Genomic DNA, 24,993 nt, shown 5'->3' with positions numbered 1-24,993 from the left:
ATCAAACTACAATCCCATCCCTGGCCAGCAAGCTCTGAATTTCCAAGGAACCTCAGGCTCTCACTTTTCCTTAGATGGAGTTGATTGTGAATCTTCCATGACCAAAAGTTTAGTCCTTTGCTAACTTTCCAATTCCAAGGCTGTATTTAAATTGTAAAGAAGGAAACAGTAACTTGGGCCTGATTAAAGACTATCATGATCATTTTTCTCTGATGGCCTTAAGCCAGCTAGATATTCATATACCAATTTAGAATTAATTCAGAAACATTTCTGGCAACTCTCATGTTGTTGCCAATTGGCATAAATTGCTCCTAAATCAGATCTTTCGATACCAGCCTTACATCATGCTCAGAATTTTTACTAAATTATATTTGTTCCTTATTCGTTACTTAGTTTTTGTTTCGGCACCTTCCATTTTTAAACGTAGATTGGTGGTGTTCTCTTCCTGGCAAGATCATCTCCTCCCTTGTTTTCCCCCCAAGTCAGCTTCCTCAGCCATCCCCAGGTAGCTTCTGCTATGACTGATTTTACTGTAGAGACCTCTCCCCCGTGACTATATTCTAGGCACTGGAGCTAAATATGGGAGGCCCCTTGGTCGACTCCACCTGCTGCGAGTGAGTGATCTGGAGTGCTTTTCACATTGCGCCATACCTAAGACTCATCTGGAGGGTTTCTGAAAACATTGGTAGCTGGGCCTCATCCCAAGAGTGTCCGATGAGTGTGGGGTGTGGCCCCAAAATGTGCATTTCTGACCCGTTCCCCAGGTGAAGGTGGCACCACTGCCTGGCCCCTTCGAGAACCAGTGGCCTGGAGGCTCAGTAACTGAAAATGGCGTAAAGAGAAGGGCTCAGGCACGAAGTCCAGCCCCCCAGGGGAAGGCCTGGGTCGAGTTCTCGCCCGGGCTGTGCTGCCAATGGAGTTGGATAAGTCATTTCGTCTCTTTGGCCTCAGTTGCTTCATCTGTAAAATAATGGCATGATTTTAGCTATGAATACATTCTTCAACCCTTATCCAAAAGGCTAGCCTGTGAAATAAGGAAGAGCAGAGCTGCTCTGGATGAAGTTGTGGGGAGAGTAGGCCACAGAAGAGAGGGCCTGGAGCCAAGCTGCCCCGTTCCTTGCCACATCTGCATGTCTTCACTGCAGTCCTTCTCTGGAGGACTCCCAACAATCCAGGGGCTTCACAGAGTCTCCTTTACAAACTCCGGTTTTGGTGTTTTTTTCTTTTTGGTGATGTCTAAAGGTCATTAAGATCTTTCCAGAATCCTATCCCCTCTGAATATTTCTTTCATAGGAGTTTCTTTTTTTTTTCTTTTTAAATTGAGATATTATTCATATACCGTAAAATTCAGCCTTTTAAAGGGTACAATTCAGGGATTTTTTAAAGTTATGCCCAAAGCTGTGCATCTGTCACCTCTAATTCCAGAACATTTTCATCATCCCCATAAGAAACCCCATACCCATTAGGGGTCACTCTTCAGCCCACCCAAATGCCCATTCGCCAGCCCTAGGCAAGCACTAATCTACCATCTCTTTTATGGATTCGCCTATTCTGGACATATCACATAAACGGAATCTACAACATATAGCCTTTTGTGCCTAGCTTTTTTCACTAAGCATAACATTTTCAAAGTTTGTCCAAGTATCAATGCTTCATTTGTTTTTATGGCTGAATAATACTCACTTAGATGGATGGCCCACATTTTGTTTATCCGTTCCTCACTGGATGGACATTTTGAGTTTCCACCTATTTTGAACAATGTATCTGTACTATGACCATTCCTGAACAACCGTTTGGGTAGACTTAAGTTTCCAGTTGTCTTGGGTCTATACCTAGGAGTCAAATTGCAGGCTCATATGTTAATTCTATGTTTAACTTTTGAGGCACTGCCAAACTGTTTACCAAAGCAGATGCACCATTTTGCATTCATGCGGCAGTGTTTTCCAGGGTTTGATGTGGGGGGTTTCAGTTTCTCCACAACTTAGGCAATACTTATTATTATCTGTCTTTGTTATTATAGCATCCTCGTGTGTGTGTGTGTGTGATAACATCTCATTGTGGTTTTAATATTTAGCATTTTTCATGTGCTTCTTGGCTATTTGTATATCTTCTTTAGAGAAATGATTCTTTTTTTGCCCGTATTTCTAATTGGACTGTCTGGTTTGTTGTTGAGTTGAAAGAGTAAAAGACCATTATAATACATATGATTTGCAACTATTTTTCCCCCATTCTTGGATTTATCTTTTCACTTTCTTGATAGTGTCCTTTGAAGCACAGCTGTTTGGTTTTCTTTTTAATTTCGGTAAAGTCTGATTTATCTATTTCCCCTTGGAGCTTCTTGAGATGTCCATTTAAACAGAATTTCCTGAAGATAACACCATCCAGGGGGAGAATGAATGGATATAATAGTACTTCCCCCCTCTCCAGATTGATTCAATTTTGGTTATGTGTAAAGAGCACCCACAACCTGGCCAGCCAGCTGTATGTTTCTTCCAAACAATCACATCAGCCCAATCTTAACTTTTTTTTTTTGAGTTATAATAGTATGAGTAAGGGATTGTTGCCGCAGACTCCACTGTAAATCTGATGAAAGTTATGGAGCATTTCCGAAGAAAAAGATATTTTCACACGATTTTGCCATACAACATCAGAGACTATGTGGACCCCCCTTAGGCTCAGTCATGGACTCCAGTTAGAGATGTATGATGAGAAATAACAGGTTGACTTTTACCACAGTGGACTCTGTCTCTCAGCTTTGTCACTGATCACTTTTTTGCCAGAGTTGAATGGCCTTGATTTCACCCTGAAAACCTGCTTTTTCAGAAGAGCAATGTGTCCAGTGATTTAATCATTACATTCCATGCCCCACCCCTTTCCTACCAAACTGGGTGACCTTGGGCAAGCCACTTACTCTTGTAACCTTACCGTTGTCATTTGTCAAATGAGGGGTTTAGTGTGCAAAATTCATCCCTTCAGTTGTATGCAGCTTGTCTAAATTGGGGATAGGCCCTCTAATTTCTGGATGTAAGATTAGAAAAGTTGCCTGGGCTAGATCCAAATAGTAACATTTTTGAAGCTAAACATCGGTGCCTTTTTTTTTCCTTGGCATTGTTCTATTTGATAAAGTGGAAAAGACTCCATATATGCCCCCAGCAAATCAGTTATTTTTCTTTTTAAATGAAAGCCATAGTTGAGGCTCATAAACATTTTCTGTCTTTTTCCCAAAATAGTACACCCTCAGACTAAATTATCACTATTAAGGTCTCATCCAAACTGAATTGTAATCTATGATTCTGATCCTAAGCCTGACAGTTTTCCCATGCTAGGGAGAGTTGCCATGCCACTTCTTCTTAATATAATTGAGTCAGGGACACCTAAATGACCAGCTTATAGGAAGTGGGACCTCTTCTGGCTTTAGAATGCCAAGTATCTGAGAAAGTTTGAATGAAGCCAGACATCACTATCTGAAAATATATCCTTCCACTGAGGCACCATCAGTATAGTGGCTCTGACCTTGAGCATAAAACTCAATTGGAGGGCACTGCGAACAGTCTGTCCTTAACTTTTCTCACTTTGGAGAATGAGGATATTCATCTCCAAAATATTACTGAGTTGATAATTAGATTACTAAGAATAACTAGAAATATTCTGAAATTTGGAGAATAGGTAGAAAGCCAGTGTTTTTATGTACTTCTTTACTTTGCAAGCATTGGATAGTCCATACATATTATAGATCTAGTTACCAATACCTGCCTCCACCTGGATTCTATCCTGTCTTAGACTAGATACTGGCCAGGTGATACAATATTCTCCAAAACATGGATCACTTCCTGAGTTTCATCTAGGGTAAAGTCTCATCTAAAGGCAGCTGCTGAAACATTTGTTAACCATACTTTTCCATCTTAAATATTTATTTTTTCATTAAAATTTGTGAAGCACCAATGAAGAGGAAATTGTGTATTAAATAGTTTCTCACTTGGTCTAGTGTGTTTTCATCTCATTTCCAAGGTCAGATGGTCTTAACAGAAAGACAACATACACACAATCTGTTCCATGACAAGGCAAAATGTGCAGCACAGGAAGTCAAGTGGAATGATTTTCACGTAGTGATTGTGAATTTGCAGCAAATTAACTCATCAGAAGCAAAAGCAAATTCCCCAAACTTTCTGTTCCATTCGAGATGAGCAGTTTCCTTGCTATCAACATGCTCTAGGGCCTGGGGATGTAGTTTGGGGATGTAGGTCAAGGTAATCCAAGAAGGCCAGCAGAGAATACTGAAAAAAAAGAAAATGGGAAGGATCTCTCCAGACAAATTTAGTCAATTTGATTGCAGGAGATTTTGTGACAAGATAATCTAGTTGGGGGGTAGCAGGGGGAGCAGGCAAGATGGTAATTTAAAAATACCCCAGTGGTATTATACTCTTATGGAGACTTCACATCTGCATGGAACAATATATCTGAAAGAGCAAAGACTGAAAGCAGAATACTCACTATTGCTCAAAAAAAACACAAGTTAATCAAATCTCCATATATAAAAAGACGCTGGAAAAGGGATTCATGTATTTTGTAGTTACTTGAATAGGAATGGTGCCAGCTTTGAAATTTAACCCTTTGCCACATAATAAATATTGCCCTGCCATCTTTCTCAAAGTAGGTTTTATTTTAATTTTGATATAATTTACATACAATAAATTGTATAGATTTCAAACACATTGGAAAAAATGTCTACATACAGGAAACCACCACCTTTATCCATTAGTAGTAGTGGAAATATTGCCACTTGGCACTCCTAAGTTTCTAAAATATGTTTGCATGTATTGTTTCCTTACTTCATTAGGTGAATATGATTTTCTGTATTCACTGAAGGGTAATCCTAGGCATATTGCAAAGATGAGGAAATAAGCCAATAGAGATTGACGTGCTCAAGCTTCCTCTGGAATTAAGAGGCAGAATTATCACATCAAAACACTTTGTTTTTATAAGCACAATAAAAGAACTGTTTATTATAACAGGAGAGGCATGGAGATCATTATATTTGTAGAAAGCAAACAGGGGAGACAGTGGAATTATCTAGAGAGAAGTTAGGGCCAAGTTTGGCATGGAAAAACTGAAGGGGGAAAGACATTTCCACATACTGCAATTGGGACTCTACTTAAAGAATTCAAAGGTTTAGGTTCCCAAGCTCCTAAAGGGAACTCTTGGTTCTTTTGTGAAAAACAGTGACACCCTTAACTCATCAGACCAAGGCTCTAATGGTTTCTTGGTATACAGTGAACAATTGCTCTTGGCTCTGTTCTCCATTTCAGCCAAGTGCTCAAGAAAATTGTTTCTATTCTCGATGATGTTCTTCTTGGCTTGGTAAAGAAGCCCTTGTTTAATATTCCATATTGTATTCCTTTGTACAAGACTAGCTTTACTGACTAGGTTAAGTCCCGAAATTAATTTCTTGAATGTCAATCATTTAGAGTAACCCAAGGAAAAGCTCAAGGAGGAATGCCGTCACATGAGCAGGGAAAGTAAGCATGTGATGATTCTAGATCACATCTTAAGACCTAAAACTGAATTTGGAGCGCTCTCGAGATTCCTGAGTTCTTTTGCTCCCACATCTTTCTTTGGATTTCTAATGCAGAATTTTGCCAACAGGACTTCACATTTAGCTTCAGGTTTCTCCCACCTCCTGCTAAATCCTTTCTTGAAGCTAGAGATGCAGCCAAAATGGCTTTGTTCAGATTCACAAGGGCTAACATGGGTCATGGCTTTATTGTTTTTCCCCTATCCAACTTAAATGAAACTAGATAAGAAACTAAGTGATAAGGCTGTCTTTCCTTCCTTTCATCTTCTACTTGATGAACTTGAACAAATAATACTGGAATCACAATTATAGTTGACAAAATGCTTTCACATTTAGACTCTCACTTGATCTTCAAGACAACTCTGTGAGGCTGGTACCGGGGACTGGACTGCCCACCTTGTTTTGTTTTGTTTTACGTAGTGATAAGATAAAAAGAAAGAGCAGGCCATCTGTAAAAATCCTTACGCAGGGTTTCCTCTCATTGGTCATGGGTGATGGCTGTATTTTCTGTTTGTTTGCTTGTTTGTTTGTTTGTTTTTCACAGATATGGAAACTGAACTAAATTTTTTAGGCAATGTGACTTGCCAACTTTACACTAGCACTCTATCCAGATCTTCCCATTACAAACAAAAGTCCCCTAAAACATTAAGTAAATTAACCTAATTCATATCCCTTTGCTCCCTCTAAATCTTACTGCCACTTTTCAGAATATCAAACTGCATTCACTATTGTTTATTATTTCTGTATGTTCTCCTAGCTTTTTGGATGATTAGTTTAATTTTAAATTTTATCATCTGTCCTTTTGTCCTTATTTTTATTCACCATTCCTTTTTGTTGTTGTTGTTGTTCCTAATTAATCATCCTCCTTCTTGAAAGTTTGCTAAAGAGTGGGTAAGCGCATTTTCCTTTCCAAATAGCAGTGTTTTGCATTATTTTTTGTGAGTTAAGGAAGTATGGAATAATTCAAATCGATACTAAAATGATCTAATAAATGTCAAGGAGCTGACATATAACATTTTCCATTGAAATCGCTTTTCCTCTTTCCCTGGCATTTACAGCAGATTTTTGTTTGTGTGCGGTAGGGGTTGTTTTCACATTACTCTTTAAATTAAATTGAAGTGGCCATTGGAGAAATTGAAAAACGTAGCATTTGTCTCAGTAGAGGCTCTCAGCCCAGGTCTCCTTATCCATGAATGGAGAAAATGAGCAGCTGCCATGAGGATTCAGAGACACTTTGACACATCACTGAGTCAACACCTGGCCGTAGAATTGGGGAGCTTCAAGGCATTACCCCAGAGTTCCTGCAGGTTTTCAGAACTGTTTCACAATGTCTGGGTCAAATTTCCTTTGGAAGACTTCCACTTCCTAAACCACATTCCCCCTCAGCAGTTTTCCAAAGATAATTTTTCATCTCTGTTTTAAATTATTGTGGTGTCTTGCTTTGTAAATCCTAGATCAACACACTGCTAGGCCAGCTAAGCCATCCATGCGTGCTCTTTGTAAATGTGTGTGTGTATCTATACCTATCAAAGTCCTCGAAGGCTGGGGCGAGGAACCGTGAGACTGGTAATTTTTTTTTTTTTTAAGAGCTTCAGATCTCTCTCCATTAAAGACCTCGAGTCAGAATCTTACAGTTGCTTAGGATGGTGGAAATCAACTGGGTCTGCCGACCAGTCTTTGTTTATAAATTGCATTGTCTAAAAATTACTGATGAATGCAGTGCCATCACCTCCCAAACATGCTAATATTTGTCTTTCTGTGTTCTTTAGCATCAATACCATTCAAAAATAGACGAACTAATTGAAGAAACTGTTAAAGAAATGATAACACTCTTGGTTGCAAAGGTAACCTTCAGCTTCAGGTGAAATGTTTCATTGTGAACATTGCTTTGTTTTGTCTGCATTTCCATTAAAATGTGACACGTTAAAAAGTTGAGCTGAATACTTGTGTTTCTCAGGAAACAAGATTGTACATCACCCAGCCTCAGCCCTGAATGATTTTTCTGATGATCGCGAGCCGTGTGAAGATAAATTGATGAAGTGGAATATGTTAACTTAATAAGAATTTGTCCCCAAACGTTGCACTAGGTTATATGGAAAATGTTTGTTTTCTTTTATGGCACTGATAAAGTTAGATTTTTGAATACAGAAAAATGGTAATAAGGAATTCTGCCATCATGAAAACCCCCTTTCCCCTAGTTTCAAATGCAGTGAGAGTCATAATAAAACATAAAAGTCAGATAAAGCTATTTCAGTCACCCTCATGAATTATAGAATTTTAACTAAGTGATGCTGAATGGGAAGACATTTATATTTGCCAGTGCTAAACTTCTGTTTCCCCCAAATTACTGATAAAATACAAATAAAAATAGATCAGATTAAATGTAGTGCTAATATGTAACATAAAAACTGCTTTGCGCAGTTTTGGATTTTGAAAAGTGCATTTAATATTATCGCATGCTATATGCAATTCAATAATATTTTGTCACTTTGCATTTCTGTAACACTCTGTATTTGCAATCACATAATAATGAAGAGAAAGCCGAATAAGTCAAATATTCCTGTGTAAAAGCAATCTCTTCCTTTCCCTGAAGGCTGGAATCAAATAATAGAAGGCAAAATGTGCGGGTGGCTCAGTCCCTGTCTGTGTGGTGGGGAAATGGTGCTCTTTATGCTGAAGAACTATAGTTTGGAATAATATTTTCTTTTTCATTTTACTGTTTTTCTAGTTTGTTACTATCTTGGAAGGAGTTCTGGCAAAATTATCCAGATATGACGAAGGGACTTTGTTTTCTTCTTTTCTGTCGTTTACCGTAAGTAAAGAGCATCTTTGTTGCCTGGTTATTGTTTTTGGTATTTTGCTTTCTTTTTTTTTTTTCATTTAGGAAAGGGGTGTTGTGTCATTTTCTCTTACTTTTGTGTGTGTGTGTATTTTAATTGCATTAAACTACCCATGTATAATAGTAACGCTAGAAGAATTAGCAGGATTTCAGAGCAGCAGGTAATCCAAAATCATTTCTATTTCCTTTGTGAGTGTAGTCTGTGTGTTATGCAGTTGTATGCACACATGCACACATCTCTATGTAGCTCTCTGAGCACCCCTTTGCCGTCTCAGGAAATCGCTTAATGTTTCTGGGCCACGATTTCCTCATCTGTAAATGAGGAAAACTAATTTTAGAGGTTGCAGACGGAGGCCTGTAAGTCAGATAGAACTTGCAAGGATCTTTTAGTTGGTCCTCACTACATCAGATACATTTTTCTTCACTGTACGAGCTGCACATGTTTAAAAATCAGGAGCTTTCAGAGAAAAGGCCCGATTTCAGGACTTTCCAAAGTAGACGACCTGGCAGCACCGGCCCGTGTGTCTGCCTAGCAACAGTTAGCAGGGTGGGATCACGCTGTTGCCAGAGCCGGCCACGTGTTTGTAGGTTTGCTGTTGCCCCCTCCTGGCTGTTTCACTCCTTCACTTATGGACCTGGCCTTGGGGGGCATGTGTGAGGCTGTTATCTCAGGGTCCTTTGCAAATACTGAGAGGCTCGGGATTCTGTGCCAGACCAGGACAAGGCATAGAGGTGAGTTAGAGGCAGACGGAAGTTAGCCGTATTTTCTCTGCATAAGTGATCGATGGAGAGGGTCTCTGTGAACTGGGTGCTCAAAGGGCATGGTTATCTCACTCCTTCCGGTGCCGGTGGGTAGTGGCGCTGCATGCTTTCTTGCTATTTCAGACAGCGGAGCTCTTGCAAGCTCTTAAGGCCAGGAGTTTCTGAAAATGCCAGGGGAAAGGCAATTAATTTAGGCCTCTCTGTCTGTGGGTCTTTAAAATAGCCTTTTTGTAGCAGAAGTCTCCCAGACGGGTATTGAATGCCAAGACGAGGCAATCCAGCAGCACAAGGTTTAAATCCTGTTACTGATATTAATCGGCTGTGTGATCTTGAGCAAGTGTCTCCTCTTCTCTGAGCCTGTTTTCTCGTCTGTAAGGGAATGCATGTCATGTCTTCCATACAGAGCTCTTGTGAAGATAGTAATTTAAGTTAAAGAGGTTAGCACAGTGCTAGGCCCCAGTAAATGGCAGCTATTATTAAAAAGAGGTATGATTATTATAAGGTGCAAACAGACACACACACAACTTCTTTCCAAATATACCCCACTTTGGTCTCTCCCCACCCCCTATATTAGTTTCCTGGGAATTAAAGGAAATGCAGACAGAAAGCATTTAAAACAATTTCCAGGTAGGAGCCACATATCTACATGCCTAGTTTGTTCTGATGTTTCAGCTCTGACCTTCCCAGGTACAAGGACAAACTCAGTCCCAAAAGTGTGAGATGGCCCTCGTCCCATGAGTTTATTAACAAAGGTGGGGTGGGAAGAAAGTGTTGACAATAAGAATTCTATCCAATTTCACCCATAATGTGCCTTCACCAAAAGGAAACCTATCCAACCCACTCCTTTGACAAAGAAGCTGAGACCCAGAGAGGAGGACTAATTCGTTTAAGTTTGCACAGCAATGGACAGAGAAGGCACAGGAAACCAGGTGTCCTGCCAGCTTCCCCCACCACTGAACAGCATCCTGGAGAGAATGGGCTTTAGCTGGCAATGGCCTGGCACCAAGAGGCAGATGGGCAAACGGGTGGGGAAGGTTCCTAAAAAAAGGATGAGGGGCACCTGAGTAGGAAATATTAGACAGTCTTTCATTCTTGCGTGAAGTTGTAGAAACAGTGTGAAAGGGTAGAACTAAATACGAAATTTCTTCAAAATGTCCCCCTGACACCCACAAAATATACTGCTGAGTCTTTGTTTGAAGCAACTGTTTTCACCGCAAGGAACCTGAACCAGCAAAAACCAGGAAAGCCCCTCTGCTTTTTAGTGAGCAGAATTCAATCCACCAAGGGCCCCAGCCTAATTCCTGACCTACCAAGAGCACCACGTGATGGGCAGTCCAGTGGCAGCACTAACAAGAAATGGTAGCAGGGAGATTCCCCACAGGAGGGTTAGCAACAAAGAAGGCCCAGAGTATTCTTTTCCAGGCAGGAGTTCTCAAGCCACGATTCCCACCCTCTCACCCCCCTTTGCTGAGACATTTTGCAGGCTGACATCATGCCTAGTGAAGGCACCGTAACTGCAGGACACTTGGGTGCCTGTCGTTGGGCCTGCAACTTCCCTTCCTCAGTGACGCTTCGCCCACGCCCTGGACCACCCAGAGACTGAAAGCACCCACTTATCATTTGCAGCCCGTGTTCTCATCTCCAGTGCTGGGGAACGCGAGCTGTGCCGAGAGGTGGCAGGCATCTCTCCGCACATCGATTCTGAGCTGCTGCCCAAATTTCCCAGGGCCTTTGAAGGCTTCCCGCAGCCCAGTTGTGTTAATCACTCCGGAGTGGAGTGGAGGTGACGGGTCTGAGCGGAGGTGACAGGTGTAGTGGAAAGAGCCTGGCAGTGAACGATGAGCAAGGCAGCGGTGAGACCTGGGACTCTGGACACCAGTGTCGGGATGGTGCCGAAACGCTGGCACGATTTCTTTAGCTCCGCTCCATCTCTGATTCAATTCTTCAAGTATTACTGTGCACTTACCACATCCCCACCTCGGCAGGGCTGCCAAGCCTGAGCCATGTGCTCTGCCCCCCAGAAAGCTGACAAGTACCGACAAATATGCCACCCTTTCCCCCTTCTTCCTCCCGCTGAGCACCTCCTTTCCTGGGTGGGCTTGATTTCATGGTCCAAGCCAGACATTTTGGAAAGCGTCTGCAGTGGCACGGAGCAGGCAGGAATATTTATTTCTCGTCTCCATCTGCATTGCTTCCTCTCTTGGAGAAGAGTTGGGGGAGGAGGGAGGATGAGATGTGGCTTCTTCGTGCCAGCCCAAGAAGCACCCAAGTGTGCCCCTCCTCTGCTGCCTCCCCAGCCTCAGCAGCAGTAGCAGCCTGGGATTTGTGGAGGCAGGCGCCTTTTGAACTTTCGGACGATCAGCCCCCTTGGAAGAAGCAATGAGCAACTATCCACCCATTCCCTCTGAGTGCAAGATGTGCTTTTGTGGGGGCTGTGTGCTTGGGAGGGCCCCTGACTTGTGAGTAGCCTCTCGCTGTTCTTTTAGGAGACCAGAAAAGGGGACAAGCAGGTGCCCAGGTTTCTCTCCCAGCAGGTGAAAATCCTCTCCCCGGTCCTCTCCAGGTGTTAAGGGCTGCTGGGTGTGGAAACCACACATTCAAGCAGTCATCCAACAGGTGCAGACTGAGCCCCTGGGTTGTGCCAGGTGCTGGGGACACAGCCACGAGCCAGAAAAACACGTGCCTTGTGGGACCTGCACGTAGTAAAAGGAAAGAAATCTCTAGATCAGAGGAAGTGCCCTGCAGGATGTAAACTGGAGAGAGAAAGTGGAGGGCAGCCTTGCTTCAGTTAGGGTGAGCAGGGACGTTCTCTCTGTGGAGACAGGTGGGCTGAAATTCGAAGGAGCAGCTGTGGGTAAAAGGGAGGGGGAATCTTCTGGAAAAAACAGCAACTACAACCCCACTCGGAGGCAGGAAAGCAGGAAGGCTTTTTATTTTTTCATAAAATGTCAGAGCTAACACGAACAGGACTTAGGGGGAGGGAGATGGAAGGTCGATTATAGGGGGCAAAGGTGGAAGACCCCAGACTGTGTCGTATCAAGAGCTCAGCCGAGCTCAACATGCCCGGAGAGTCAGGGGGACGCAGCAGGAAGGGCAGCCCGGAGAGGGGAGACTGGGATGGGACCGCCGCTCTGCCCCTCCTCGAGGCCCTGTGAGACGTGGAGCAAAGGATGGCACCCCACATTTCCTTCACTGTAAAATGAAGCTGCTGAGGGTGGGGAGTGGGAAGAAGAGATGTGATGTGGGGGCATTTTCAGGACTTGGAGTGGTCCTGGGTGGTGCTGAGGGGACAGTTACTGGACATTGTATGTCCTCCCATGGCCCACTGGGTGGACTGGGGGAGAGTGTGGGCTATGATGTGGATCATTGACCATGTGGTGCAGCAGTGCTCAGAGATGTATTCACCAAGTGCAGTGAAAGTCCCATGATGATGGAGGAGGTTGTGGTTATGGGAGGAGTGGGCTGAGGGGGTGGGGGGTACATGGGGACCTCATATTTTTTTATTGTAACATTAAAAAAATGATAAAGACAATAAATAAATAAAAGTTAAAAGAAAAACATGAAGTTTATCGTAGACGAATAGCAGCAAGAGCCCTAGCTCCTATTCCCCGAGCTCTTGAAAGTGCCAAGCTGGGGGGTAAGCGCTCTGAATCTATTTTTCTTGGTGACTCCTTGGAGCAGTCCCATTCCAACAATGCTCTAGAGAGGAGGCATCCAAGGCTCAGAGAGGTTGAGCTCCCCAGCGTGACCTGGGTCGTCCCGGGCTAAACGCTGGAGCCTCAGAGGAGGCGGGAAGAGGTAGGAGGAGCCCAGTCCCCACCCCAAGCAGCTGGAACAATTAAACCAAGGCCTCCGCGGCCGGAGAATTGAAATCCAGTCGAGATGGCTCCCCAACCCGGAAGCCACTTGAGACAGGGAGGAGAAACCCATGTTAGGGCTGTCAGGGGCCGGAAACCTACTGTTTTTCCAATCTCATACGTCGCAGCTTACTGTCATTCACCCTTTCCCCCCTTTTGCCGCTATTTTAACTGTCTGCGCCACTGAGAAGCACAGGAGACCTGCTGCCACCGGCATCCCTGGCAAGGGCTGCCCTCGGTGTAAAGCAGCAGCGTCGGCGGCTTCTGTCCGGAGCGCTCGATGCACGTCGCAGGGCACGACGGCCACCTGGGTCAGAAGCTAGAACTGCGTCGAGGGGATGTACTTCTGTCCGCGGAACATGTTAGTCAGGAGGCAGTTCGAATGGTAGAGGTGGGAGAGTTTATTAGCGTTTTCCCTGACGGTGTTTCATTTTTGCTTTGACTCTGGGGAATGCCGCCGTGGGAGAGGCGGTTTTTCAGAGTGAGGGTTGGTGGGGGGCGGGGGCAGGCAGAGGTCTTGGTCTTTCCTTCCAGAGGGCAACGTCAACAAATCATCACAGGCTGTATTCTCGTGGTTCGAGTCCTTCGGCTTCCCTCTCTCCAAGTGGAGATGCCTGCCTCGTACAGGAGCACTCCCCGTGGTAGTGAGAGCTGGCATTTATTGAACACATACCTTGTGCCAGGCCCTATGCATGCATTTTGTCATTGGATCCTCACAATCAGCCTACGCAATAGATTTTATTATTATCCCCATTTTACAGATGAAGTTGAGTAACTTGTCCAAAGTCACCCAGCTACTAAGTCTCCTGCCTTAGATTTACTCCTTTGTTATTGCCAGAATATCATTCCCACAAATGTAGAGAGAGCCATAAATAAAGGCAATTAGTAACTCTTCCAGAGACCATCCACTAACCAACATCTTCTTAAGGGGACAAGTGTCATCTATTTTTTACATCTTACCAGCAAAAACATTTTGTAAATAATTTTCCCACTGGTCAATTTTCCAATGACAGTGAAACAGTTGATTTTCAAAGTTACCTACTTCCCTTGCACTTTCCAGATAGTCCTCGGTTTTGTGTTAGTCTTTCATTCAATGCATGTTTATTGAGTACCTACTGTGTGCTAGGCTCTGGAAGCTGAGCAGTGAATGAGATGAACCATGGCTTTAGCCTGCATAGCAAGGGCGTGCACAGGAGGGAGATGTATCCTAAAGAGATAATTTCCAAGTGCGGGGACTATTCAGAGGGACAAGTAGTTGGTACAGAGGGACCATAGAGCAAAAGGACCCAACCTCATGAGGGAGGACTTGCAGGAAATGGTGTCTGAGCTGAGACCTAAAGGATAAGTAGAATTTTGATGAGCAAAGGAGAAGAGAAAGCATGTTCCGAAGAGCAAAGACCTGAAGGGGAATGGGAGGGACTGGTACAGCCTGGGAACAGAGAGCAGCTCATTATGAAGAAGGAGGGAGATGGCAGGGATGGTTAAAGAGCCATGCATGGGCCTGATCGTGGCAGCACTTGTCCACATTATGGAATTCAAGGGTTTTAAGCAGACATTGTCAAAATTGATTAGGCTGGAGATGTTGAGAGAGGTCAGCTCACAGTTTCGAGGTGCCAGGTTTGTGGTCTTCTTTTGCCACTTTGAGCCCCCATCAGAAGGAAAGACGTACTGCTTCTAATGTATTGTTTTCTCACAGACCAGCAAAAATACAGTGCCCTAAAAAGTTAAAGAATAAGAAGCACTGATCTGCCATGTCTTCTACGAACATCTTTCATCCGCTGTTCCCCAATGTTTCAGCATTTGGCACACACTTTGGGGTCTGTGACAGATGATTTTGTCACTAGTAGGACATGCTCATTTCCAGGCCATGCCTTGAAAATTCAGTTGACGATTAACATACCTGCAGCCAAACACAGACCCTACAGAAGCTTTTCGGAAGAAAAAGTAGGCATCTAAAGTTAAACCATTTCCCTTAATATTCTTTAGTTAGATAAACATTATTTACACCAAACGTAACACAGACACTGTTTACTTCAGACTGTGAGATGCTGAGCAACTGAGTCACAGAAATGCCAGCTACGAAAGAGAGCCCTAATAATATGTGCTTAGTTTCAAACAGGAAATCATTGTTCTGAAATTAGAAGTTGGATTTATGTATTCTGCCCTGGCCTCCAAACCACATGCGGGAGGAAGCTTATCACCAGAAAGTTAGACGGGGAGCTGTGATTGTGAAGCCTGACCTAACAGATCATTTCAGAGCCCGAGTTTCTCCATCCATAGAGTGGGGGTGCAGGTGCCTACTTCAGAGAGCCATTGGGATGACTCGAGAGAAAGGGAGCAGTGGCTTTGCCTCACACCTGGCATGGAGTAAGGGACTCAGAAGAGCCACTCTTTGCCTTATCATCATCTTAACTTTAAATTGTCCAAAGGTATAAATGGCACTGCTTTTTAACTAAGCATTTTCCCACCCGTTCAGTACTTAGCACAATAACCATTTCTCCTGTAAACAACCCAGGCTATCATTTACCGACAACGGGAATCGCAATCCCTTATAACTTCTATTTCAACACACTCTTATATTCAAACAATTAACTCATCAAAGATACTTCCATTATATATCATGTGTTTTTAGTAGTGTGTTTTAATTCCTCAGGGATTTTCCGTTCATATATGGTTTCTAGACTGCCTCTGTATTAGCCAGACTATTTGCATAACTGGAATCTAATAATCAACTTCACAAGCATATTTGGGTTTGATTCACTGTGCCCGAGGTTGCTTATTTATCTCAGTTCTGCTCCTTACCAGAGTGCGATCTTGGACAGATTTATTAACCTCTGACCTTGATTTACTGACCTGTAAAATGGGAATAATAATATTAATACCTACCTTATGTAGTGTTTTGAGAATTAAATGAGAAAAGGTTATGTACCTGGTGCAGGGTAAGCATTCAATACTTATTAAATATTATTATTATTATTGTGGTGATTACTGTGGTTGTATCATTAAGTCTTAAGTATTAGAATCAGTGACTCATTTAGTACCATGTTTTGTCTACTGTATTTAAATTACTAAGCTAGGAGTTGTAGTGATACAAAGATTTAAAAAAGAGTATCTCTTTTAACTTGAAGTCTCTATCTAGAGTGCCTATATAGAAAGAAACTTTGAGATTTTCTAGTCCATTTTTTTCAGTAGTGTTCTAGAGCTGCTCAGCATCTCCCTGCACATCAGGGCCAGTTCTCTGTATTTCTCTCAGCTCACAGTGCTACCAAACAGGGCTTCTTTTACGGGGGCGGGAGCGGTGGAGTTGGTTTATCGGCATACCCACTGAGTGTTTCCCAGGCGTGTGATATGTCCATGATACCTGAGACAATGTTAGATGCTACCCAGACTCAGCATTAAATACCATGAAACAACATGTGAGAGGGTTATTCCCTCTCCAATTCTCTTTTCATCCTTACCTTTGTGATATCAAGGGTAAGGTTTCCATTCAGAGCTCATCTGTCCTTCACACTTCTCTAAAAAGGTCAAATCTTCATGGGAAACAGAGAACACGTGCGTGAGCAGACCTTAGACTCGGCACCTCCATCAGTCAACCGCGTCTACCTAGAATTTAATAATTTTATTTTGTTTACATTGTATTTATTTTCACCTTTACCTTCTCTTTATTGAGAATGATATTGGTTTTCCATCTAGGGTAGTGGTGATAAAAAATTTCCTGTTAAAATTTAACTTAAGTATTTTAAAAAGTGAGCCAATTTAAAGAATACTGAGTCTATATAGTACAGATGGCACATAGGCTGTAGCCAAAATTAGGATGGTGGTATTGGTGCTGGAAGTTATTGGGAAAGTTCTGATACATTCTAGCCACCCCATTTTGCAATTGTGCAAACCCAGGCCAGAGAAGGAAAATCACTTGCAGAGCCAGTTTAGCCATAGACCCCAGACTTCCTAACCCACCCCATTGTTTGTTTTCCCCACTCTTTCCCTGAGATGAGAAAAAAAAAACAACCCTCCACCTTCTCAGCATAGCCGGCCTGAGATAGCTTGATAGACGAGTTGTCATTGGCCACGATGATAGAAACAAGCTATACCCTCTAGTCCAGGCTGAGGTGGCCTGGGAGAAAAGGGGAGGGCCTCAGGGGCAACTGATGAGGCCTTCAGACTGAAACATCAGCACCAATGCCATGCGGACGCCAGGTACATAAGTAGGACCCAGCCATTGCCCTCTTAGAGTTTGCATTCTGTTGAGCATCAGAGTATAGAGAGATGTGTAAAAGGCAAAGCAAACCCAAAAAATTCCAGAGGTGGGCAGAGGCCCCCACTTGTAATCAAGCAAAAATAAGCCTTCTTCCCTGTGCTTGGAGATTTTACAAAATTTTAATTTTCCAATTTGCCCATCTGAGTTTCTCCTAGAATGAGAGCATGTCGTTTGAACAGACCAAATGGCAAGACAACATAGCATGCTGTTAAGAGAGCAAGCTCGGGAAGGGAGTGGACCCCTGTTTAAACCCCAGCTCCAGCTTGCCACGAGCTGTGGGTCTTCCGGGAAGTTGTTTAACCTCCCCGAACCTCAGTTTCCTCATCTGTGAGTGAAGATAATCATCGTGCCCACCATTGTGAGAACTAAGTGGTTATAAATTGCTTAGCCTCCTGCCAAGCAAACAGCATGCCCGCAACCATTGTTAAGTCTTAGCAGCACTGAGAGGGTGGGCTTGAAGGAAACCTTGAGCCTTGCAGAAATCCTAGCTGGGAATGAAGGGTTGGGACAGAAATGAGGAGAACTGGAAGGAAAAACAGGTCTACTTCAATCTGGCATCTGTTCGGAAGCCCCGGGGGGTGGGAGGGAGAGAGATGAGAACATACACTTCCTGGACCCAGTCTCAGAGCACAGTACCCTGAGCAACAGGAGATGCGAACAATTCTCATCTTTAATGAGGCTGCAGCTCCTAATCGTCGCATGGAACAGAATGCTTTTGCTTAATAGAGATCATTTCCCTGCCTTCTGCCCAACTCCCCAGCAGTGCCAGAAGCTCTTTGTTTAATGAAAGGTAGGGAGTTTGAGTAGTGTGGCGGGTCGGGCTGTAGGAGGCATTATTACCCTCATTACTATGATAATCGTTGACTCACACTCAATATTTATGAACATGCACAGAAGCCGTGCAATCCACCAGCATCTCTACAACTTGGGTTTTTTGTGTTCTTGTCTAAGGAAGCTTTTCAGGAAAGCCTGGGCTTTCTCCCACTTTCTCATTGTCCCCTCCGAAGTTCTACAGTGCTTCTCAGGTGTCATTTTGGGAATATCGTGATGGTTACATAGATAAATGTTACATATATGTGATGTCTTGTCTGTGGTAATAAGTGAATATTATCAGGATCTGCCACGTTTTGCTTTTCAAAGCACTTCCACAGTCATTGTCTGGTTTTTACCATCATTTGGGTAAATTCTCTTGTGAAAATGGTAGGACATTATAGGGGGCAGCTTTCTGTAGGAGGGAATGCTTTGATGTCAGACCCACTTGGGTTCAAATCCCAGCTCTACCACTTCTTAGCTGTGTGCCCTGCAGAAAGCAGCTTAACCTCTCTGGCCACGATTTCCTTATTTGCAAACTGGGAAGTAAGTTCTTATAAGAATTAGATAAGAATTAATTAAATTCAGTGCCCCATCATTGGTAAATGCATCCGTATTTATGCATATTACTTTAAATCAAATATTAAGCATTTCTATGTCATCTAAAAGAAAGCTAAATCATTGTTTTTCCCAAGATCACTCAGGCAGTCAATGAGAGAGCAGGAGTGAGAGTTCAGACTTAGAATCCAAAATTCTTTTTTCTAATATATGAAAAAAAATATTTTAACATGGGTTCCATTTATCGGCAACGTAGGGTAACCTTATTTCAAAACATTCTGTCTGTAGTTTTCTTTCAAACCTTATTCAAAGTTTGAAAGCCAGTGATCATTTTTCTGAGCAATCTGGTGAGCTACATGAGAAATTTTTAATGTCAGGTTCCCACAACTGCAAAAAACAGCACTTAGAAGCTCTTGCCCTCCAGAAGAAGAAAAGTGAGGGGTGAAGGCATCACGATGTATGTGCTTCTGTTTGGCATTCCGGGTGCTTACATGGGGAGAGCGCCTCACAGCTGGCAGGGCACATCGTTGTTCTAGGGTAAGCAACAGACATTTCAACCCATGGGGGCAGAGCTCTTGGAATCCATCATGCTAGCTATGGTCCCACATGTACTTCGAAGGTTGTGTTTTCCTCCAGTCCTCAGAAAGTGCTGGAAGGGGCTTTCACTGTCATTGTCACTTGGCCCCAAGCAGGAGCCACTGAGGTTTGCTCAACTGCTCACCCGCACACACAGTCCCAGTACATCCTCCCACTCGCACATTCTGTCTCGCCCAAGCAGTCAGTCCCTCAGTTGGCACTTACAATGTATTCATCTTCCCAAGATGCACTTAGAGCATCTGATTATGTATTGGGGAGGGGGAAAGGTTTGTTAGGTTTTTCTTTTGCCTTTGTAGAAGACACATCTCAGAACCATGATTTTAGACAACCCAAGACCTCAAAAAAATTCACCCTGGGGAAGATAAATTCTTCCTGCAAAGGGCCTTTTTCCATTAGAACGTTGAAAATTTTCTCTCTTGTCTTGTTCTTTTTTCAATAATTTTTTGTGAAAGTCATATAAGTACATGGTTAAAAATGAAATAATACAGAAACATTCATGGTTACCCAAAAAAGGCAACAGTTTTCTATCCTACCCCTTTTCACCTTCAATCCTTTGCCCCAAAGGGATCCTTTAAATGATTTTATTTTTACCGCCATAGTTGTAAGTACCATTCTTAGATTGCTATTTCTTGATCTGTCAATCTTAGAGATTATTTATTTGATCCCCTTCTGTCCTAGAGCTTTAGCTCACTTCACCATCTCCCACTTCTCCTCCTCTTTCCTCCTGATATAACTTTTATCAGCATCGTTGTTCCTCCCTCTATAACTTTAAATAAGGCCCATCCACTTTTATTTTTTATTTCACCCACAAGATGCAACTTTTAACACCTATACCCTAAAAGGCTTTCCCCTGCTCCCACCTCCAATTACCTCATCTTCTAGCCTGGGAACTGAATGGCACACCCCTTCATTGTTATCATTTAAAAATGTAATAACCTCTATTTATGAATGTCTTGAATCTAGACCAACACTGTCCAATAGAACTTTCTGCACTGATGGAATTTTTCTCTATCTGAACTGTCCAAAACAGTAGCCAATAGATGCATGTGACTCTTGAGCACTTGAAATGTGACTAGTGTACCAAAGAAATTGAATTTTTAATTGTATTTCATTTTAATTAATTTAAATTTAAACAGCCACATGTGGCTGGTGGGCAGTGCAGGTCTAGGCCAGCTTAATGTGCAAGTCCAGTTTTCTAGAAAAACCTTGATTTTCAGCAAAAATTACAATAGTCAATATTTGCATAGTTCTTTCTCTGCTTCTAGCACTCTTCTATGAACCCAGCTATTAACTCAACAACCCTGTGAGGAGTACTATTGTCCCCATTTTATAGATGAGCACAGCGAGGCACAGAGAGGACAGATAACCTGCCTACTACGTGGTCGAGCTCAAGTGTTGCCCCATGCAATCCAACTTCGGAGTCGATGGTCTTCACCATTCCCCTGTGCTGCATCTGATCCCAATTAGAAATCCCCAAATCCCTTTTCAGATACTTCTGGTCTGGCCACTGATGTGGTCCCAGCTTCTCCCACGTTCCTGGCCTGAGCAGGGCTTGCTTATTGCTGTGGCTATGTCACTTGGCCCACCCATTCCATTTCTACCCACGAAAGAGAGCATGAAAACTGGAGACTGCAGAGGGCAATGGGTAGGTGCAGGGACTCAGGGCAAATTAGCAGAGAAGCTTGCTGCCCTGTCTCTGAAAAGTTGTTCCTCTGGCCTTGCCATACTAACAGCAATAAAATTGCAGCTAGCATATACTAAGGCCAGCCGTGGCCCTTCACCATGCCCTTTCTGTGCATCAGCTTTGTCAATAGCCCAACAAGGTACAGCTGAGGCGACTGGGATTGCTGGTATGGGATGCATGGAAGATTACATGAGGTAATTCATGAGCAGCACCCAAAATAGTGCCTGGCACAGGGTAAATGCTCAACACATGCTGCCTATTTGTTATCCTTTCATCTCTTTGCCAAGTCTGCTTACTGGGCCATGCTATGCCACACTGTCTGCTACCTGTGTGAATGGTCTTTATTTAATTCTTTTTTTTTTTTTCCTTTCCTGTTACTATAGTTTTTTCCTGGGACCTCATTCTCCAGAGCTCTGATAAATTCTAGAATATTAATAGCCTTTTGTTTGATGACTAGAGTATTTATAATCTTTGCAAGGTGTGGGAAGTGTTTCCTTCCCCACATTTGTTGCTAGAACCTGCCTTGTACACCATCCAAGAGTCACAGGCATTTCTTTAAATCTGGAAGGACTCAATTATAATACATGAGAACATGAGACCAACATGTTAGGCAAGTAGTCTGGACCAAATTGACTAGTTACTGGTCAAATTAAGAGTGGAAATTGACATTTTCTGATTCATTCCCCTCCTCCCCACTGTCCCCCACTTAAGTAGTGTTCTAGTCCAGAGGTCAGTGAACTTCTTTTGTAAAGGACCAGAGAGTAAATACTTTTGGCTTTTCAGACCCTACAAATTCTATCACAACTTTGCCATGGTAGAGCAAAAGCAACCAGAGACAATATGTAAATGAGTGGGCATGACTGTGTCCCAATAAAATTTTATGGACACTGAAATGTCAATTTCACAAACTTTTCATGTGTCAGGAACTATTATTCTTCTTTCGATTTTTTCCAATCACTTGAAAATGTAAAAACCACTCTCAGATGGTACGCTGAACAATAACAGCCACCGGCTGGGTTTGGCCCCTGGGCCATAGTTTGCCTACCCTTGTGCTAGTCTATCAAATGATGGGAAAATACTCAGTGCAGTCAACTCCTGGCTAACCAAGAATGAATTAAACACTAACAGTTCTATCAGCTCTTTTTTATTGTGCTCTTCCTACATAGCAGGCACTATACTGACTATTTCCCATGATGCCAACTATTTTAAACCTCCCAAGAACCTTCTGGAGGAGACACTGCTGGTGGGCTTCTCACCGCATGGTGGTCCCAGGGTAGTTGCACTCACATGACAGCTGGCTGTCAAGAGCGAGGATGCAGAAGCTGCCCATCTTCCTTAACGCTAGGCTCAGAACTGGTCCAGTGTCAAGGGAGGTGGGAATAGAGAGAGCAGCATGCACTAACAGGGAGCAAAGTAGTTGATAGCTACCAAGCACACTGCAAAGTGGGCTTAGCCTCCACATTCCAATTCAGAAAACTCTCAGGAGCCATGCCTGTCTCCAGGGATCTCTTTCTAACAGATCAGGCCTGAGGAGCCAAGGAGAAATAGAATTCAAAGAGTGGGTCTAGACTGCAACCTGAACATGGCCAGGAAAGAAGAGAAGAAGCAAGGTGCCCAGCCTCTTAAAGCAGGAGAAGTAACCTGGTCTCACCTGAAGCGTTCTAACCATGAAATAAGAGTGCTACCTCCAAGCAAGAGGATGTTTAAGGTTTAATGTCCTCACCCACAAGCAAACATTACCCAACTAGTGCTTGGCAACCTCGCCAATCAAATCAGCCCCTTTGGGGTGCAAGGAAAGGGAAGTGTATAAGTAATGGATAACATTTCTTGTACACATACTCTGTGCCAAGTCCTGTACAAAGGCCTTTCCATATATTAACTCATTTAATCCTTTTCATGCATTAATTGAATTAATACAAGTAAAATGTCTAGACTAGTGTCCTGTACATAGTAGACACTTCAGAAATCTGTCTCTTATTATTACTAATTCATATAACCTCTGTACGAAGAGATGTTGTTACCACCTTTCCCATTTTCAGAGAAGGAACTGCTGTTCAGAGAGGTTAAATACCTAAAGATTATGGGTGATAGAACCTGAAGTGAGCCAGATCCCCAAGCTTTTACCCTCTTCGCTACACTGCCTCTTGTGTATGGGAGCAAGAGATGCTTTAAACCCTTGCACAGGCAACTGAAACCAGTTCTTTTCTTTTCTTGTCTTGTCTTTTTTCTTTCTTGTAAAAAGTTTGAGTTGATTGTACCTGGTTTCACTTCTCTTAATCTCTCTTTAAGAGCGTTATAGCTCTAAAACCAACTTCAGGAAAGTCCTAGCAACTTCTACTCCACTTCAGGGACTGGGGTACTGAATAAAGAATACCACACTCTAAAGTTCATTCAACAAATTTGTATTGAGTACCCATAATAGCAGACAATGTAGACACTGAGAAGAACGAGAAGTTCCAAATCCTCACAGAGCCTACCTTCTAGTCAAGAAAATGGTGATGCATGATAAAATTGAACTAATAAGAAATAAAATTGTCTTATTTTATTGGTGGCACTGGGTAATGTTTTAACATACAGTCCTTCCACTGAACTCCCTTGACTATAAAAAAAGAAAAGAAAAGAAAAATCAGATCTTTTAAGATCCCCTGGGTTAGGGAAGTGAGAAAGGAATAAAATAACCTCATGATTCTTGAGGCAGAAATTTCAAAGGCCTTACATGGCAGTAAATCTTGCTAGCCCCTTCAAATGATTTTGTGGCCAGCAGTTTCTAGGAAAATTCAGAGAAATCCACCTAGAGCTCTTGTGAAGTCAAACAGGCAGAGGTAGAGTCAGCTCGTGCAGAGAATAAATCATTTCCTTGGTTGGCTTTTTTTTTTTTTTAAAGAGACCATAGGGAGAAAGGAGAGCTCAGGCAGTCACTAATGCAGTGGTATCTGCTGAGACTTCTGTTTCTTCCATCTTTGAATCCTAGCCACCAGACTTCTGTTTGCAAAAAGGGCCTAATCCACTTTTTTTGTCTGTGCATTGATTTAATAGTATCAAACCCTGAGGTCCTCGTGCTCTGCACCTGGGTTGCTTTTTCCCCTAATGAAGCAAGAGAAGTGGTTTAAGCCCCTGCCGCGCTCCCTATCAAAGCCACACAATGATTAACGCAGGTCCCCTTATTAGGACCGGGCTGAAGAAAATCCCTTAGTCATCAGCATTGTGAAAATCCCGGAATGGTGAGTGTTCAATGAAAAGATTACCTTGGGCACCTGAAAAATAATGGAGGAGCTCAATAGAGAAACCATTAAGCCCGTCTACACACGCTAAGTCAGGTGGAGGGTTGAGGCAATTAGCTGGGACATTCAGGCCAGAGGAGCCCATTTTGGACCTTCTGTCCTGACCGAGTCAGAGCAGATAATTATTCAAATCCCTCATACACTTTTCCTGAAGAAGCCATTTTAGGTAGTGTCCATATACATACAAAACAAGTCTTAAATATTACTGGTCAATAAAAGCGCGTTGATAGTTTGTGTTCTCTTCTACACTGGATAGTAGGCAGCTGAGGGGATGGGAGGTCCAAAGCTGTAACTTAGTAGCTATGGGGCTTGCAGCAAGTTGTGTCATCTTTCTTAGCATTACTTTCTTCAACTGTAAAGTAGAAATATTAATAGGAACTCCTCAAAGGGCTGTTGTGAGAATTAAACTAACAAATGCAATATTCCCCATTCAGTCCCCGGCATGTGGTAAACACTCCGGAAATGTCACTTATTATAATCAGTTGTTGGATGGACATGACTAATACTGAGTATTTAGAGAGATTGCGCGTTTTGGCATCATCCAAGAAAGGAGGCAGGAAACCAATGGAGCAACTCACCTCCGGCCCACAGCTCCTGATTCGGTGCCTCGCATGGAGTGAGTGTTCTTTGCTTCAGTCGTAAGAAAACATGAACAAGTTGCTCACTGACAGCTTGTCTTCCTTCCTTCATCCTTGATCTCCATCAGCTTCTCCTGATCTGTGTCTTCTTTCCTACCCTTCTTTCCCAGAACTGGCTCTCCTGGGGGGTGGAGGTG

General features: G+C 42.9%; 1 protein-coding gene across 9 annotated transcripts in view; it reads left to right on the top strand.

The window, feature by feature from the left end:
• The window catches only part of CADPS (calcium dependent secretion activator), a 488,130-nt gene that overhangs the window by 410,440 nt on the left and 52,697 nt on the right, over positions 1-24,993 (top strand). For all 9 annotated transcript variants that reach the window (XM_058288916.2, XM_058288912.2, XM_058288909.2 and 6 more), the window contains 2 exons: positions 7,342-7,416; positions 8,301-8,384. In XM_058288916.2, coding sequence (XP_058144899.1) covers positions 7,342-7,416; positions 8,301-8,384 — 159 coding nt within the window. The remainder of the gene's footprint in view (positions 1-7,341; positions 7,417-8,300; positions 8,385-24,993) is intronic.

This window comes from Dasypus novemcinctus, chromosome 26 (genome assembly GCF_030445035.2).
Source record: "Dasypus novemcinctus isolate mDasNov1 chromosome 26, mDasNov1.1.hap2, whole genome shotgun sequence".
Taxonomy (NCBI): Eukaryota; Metazoa; Chordata; class Mammalia; order Cingulata; family Dasypodidae; genus Dasypus; species Dasypus novemcinctus.
The sequence above is the reverse complement of the archived record's forward strand: the minus strand, read 5'-3'. Positions and strand labels throughout refer to the sequence as shown.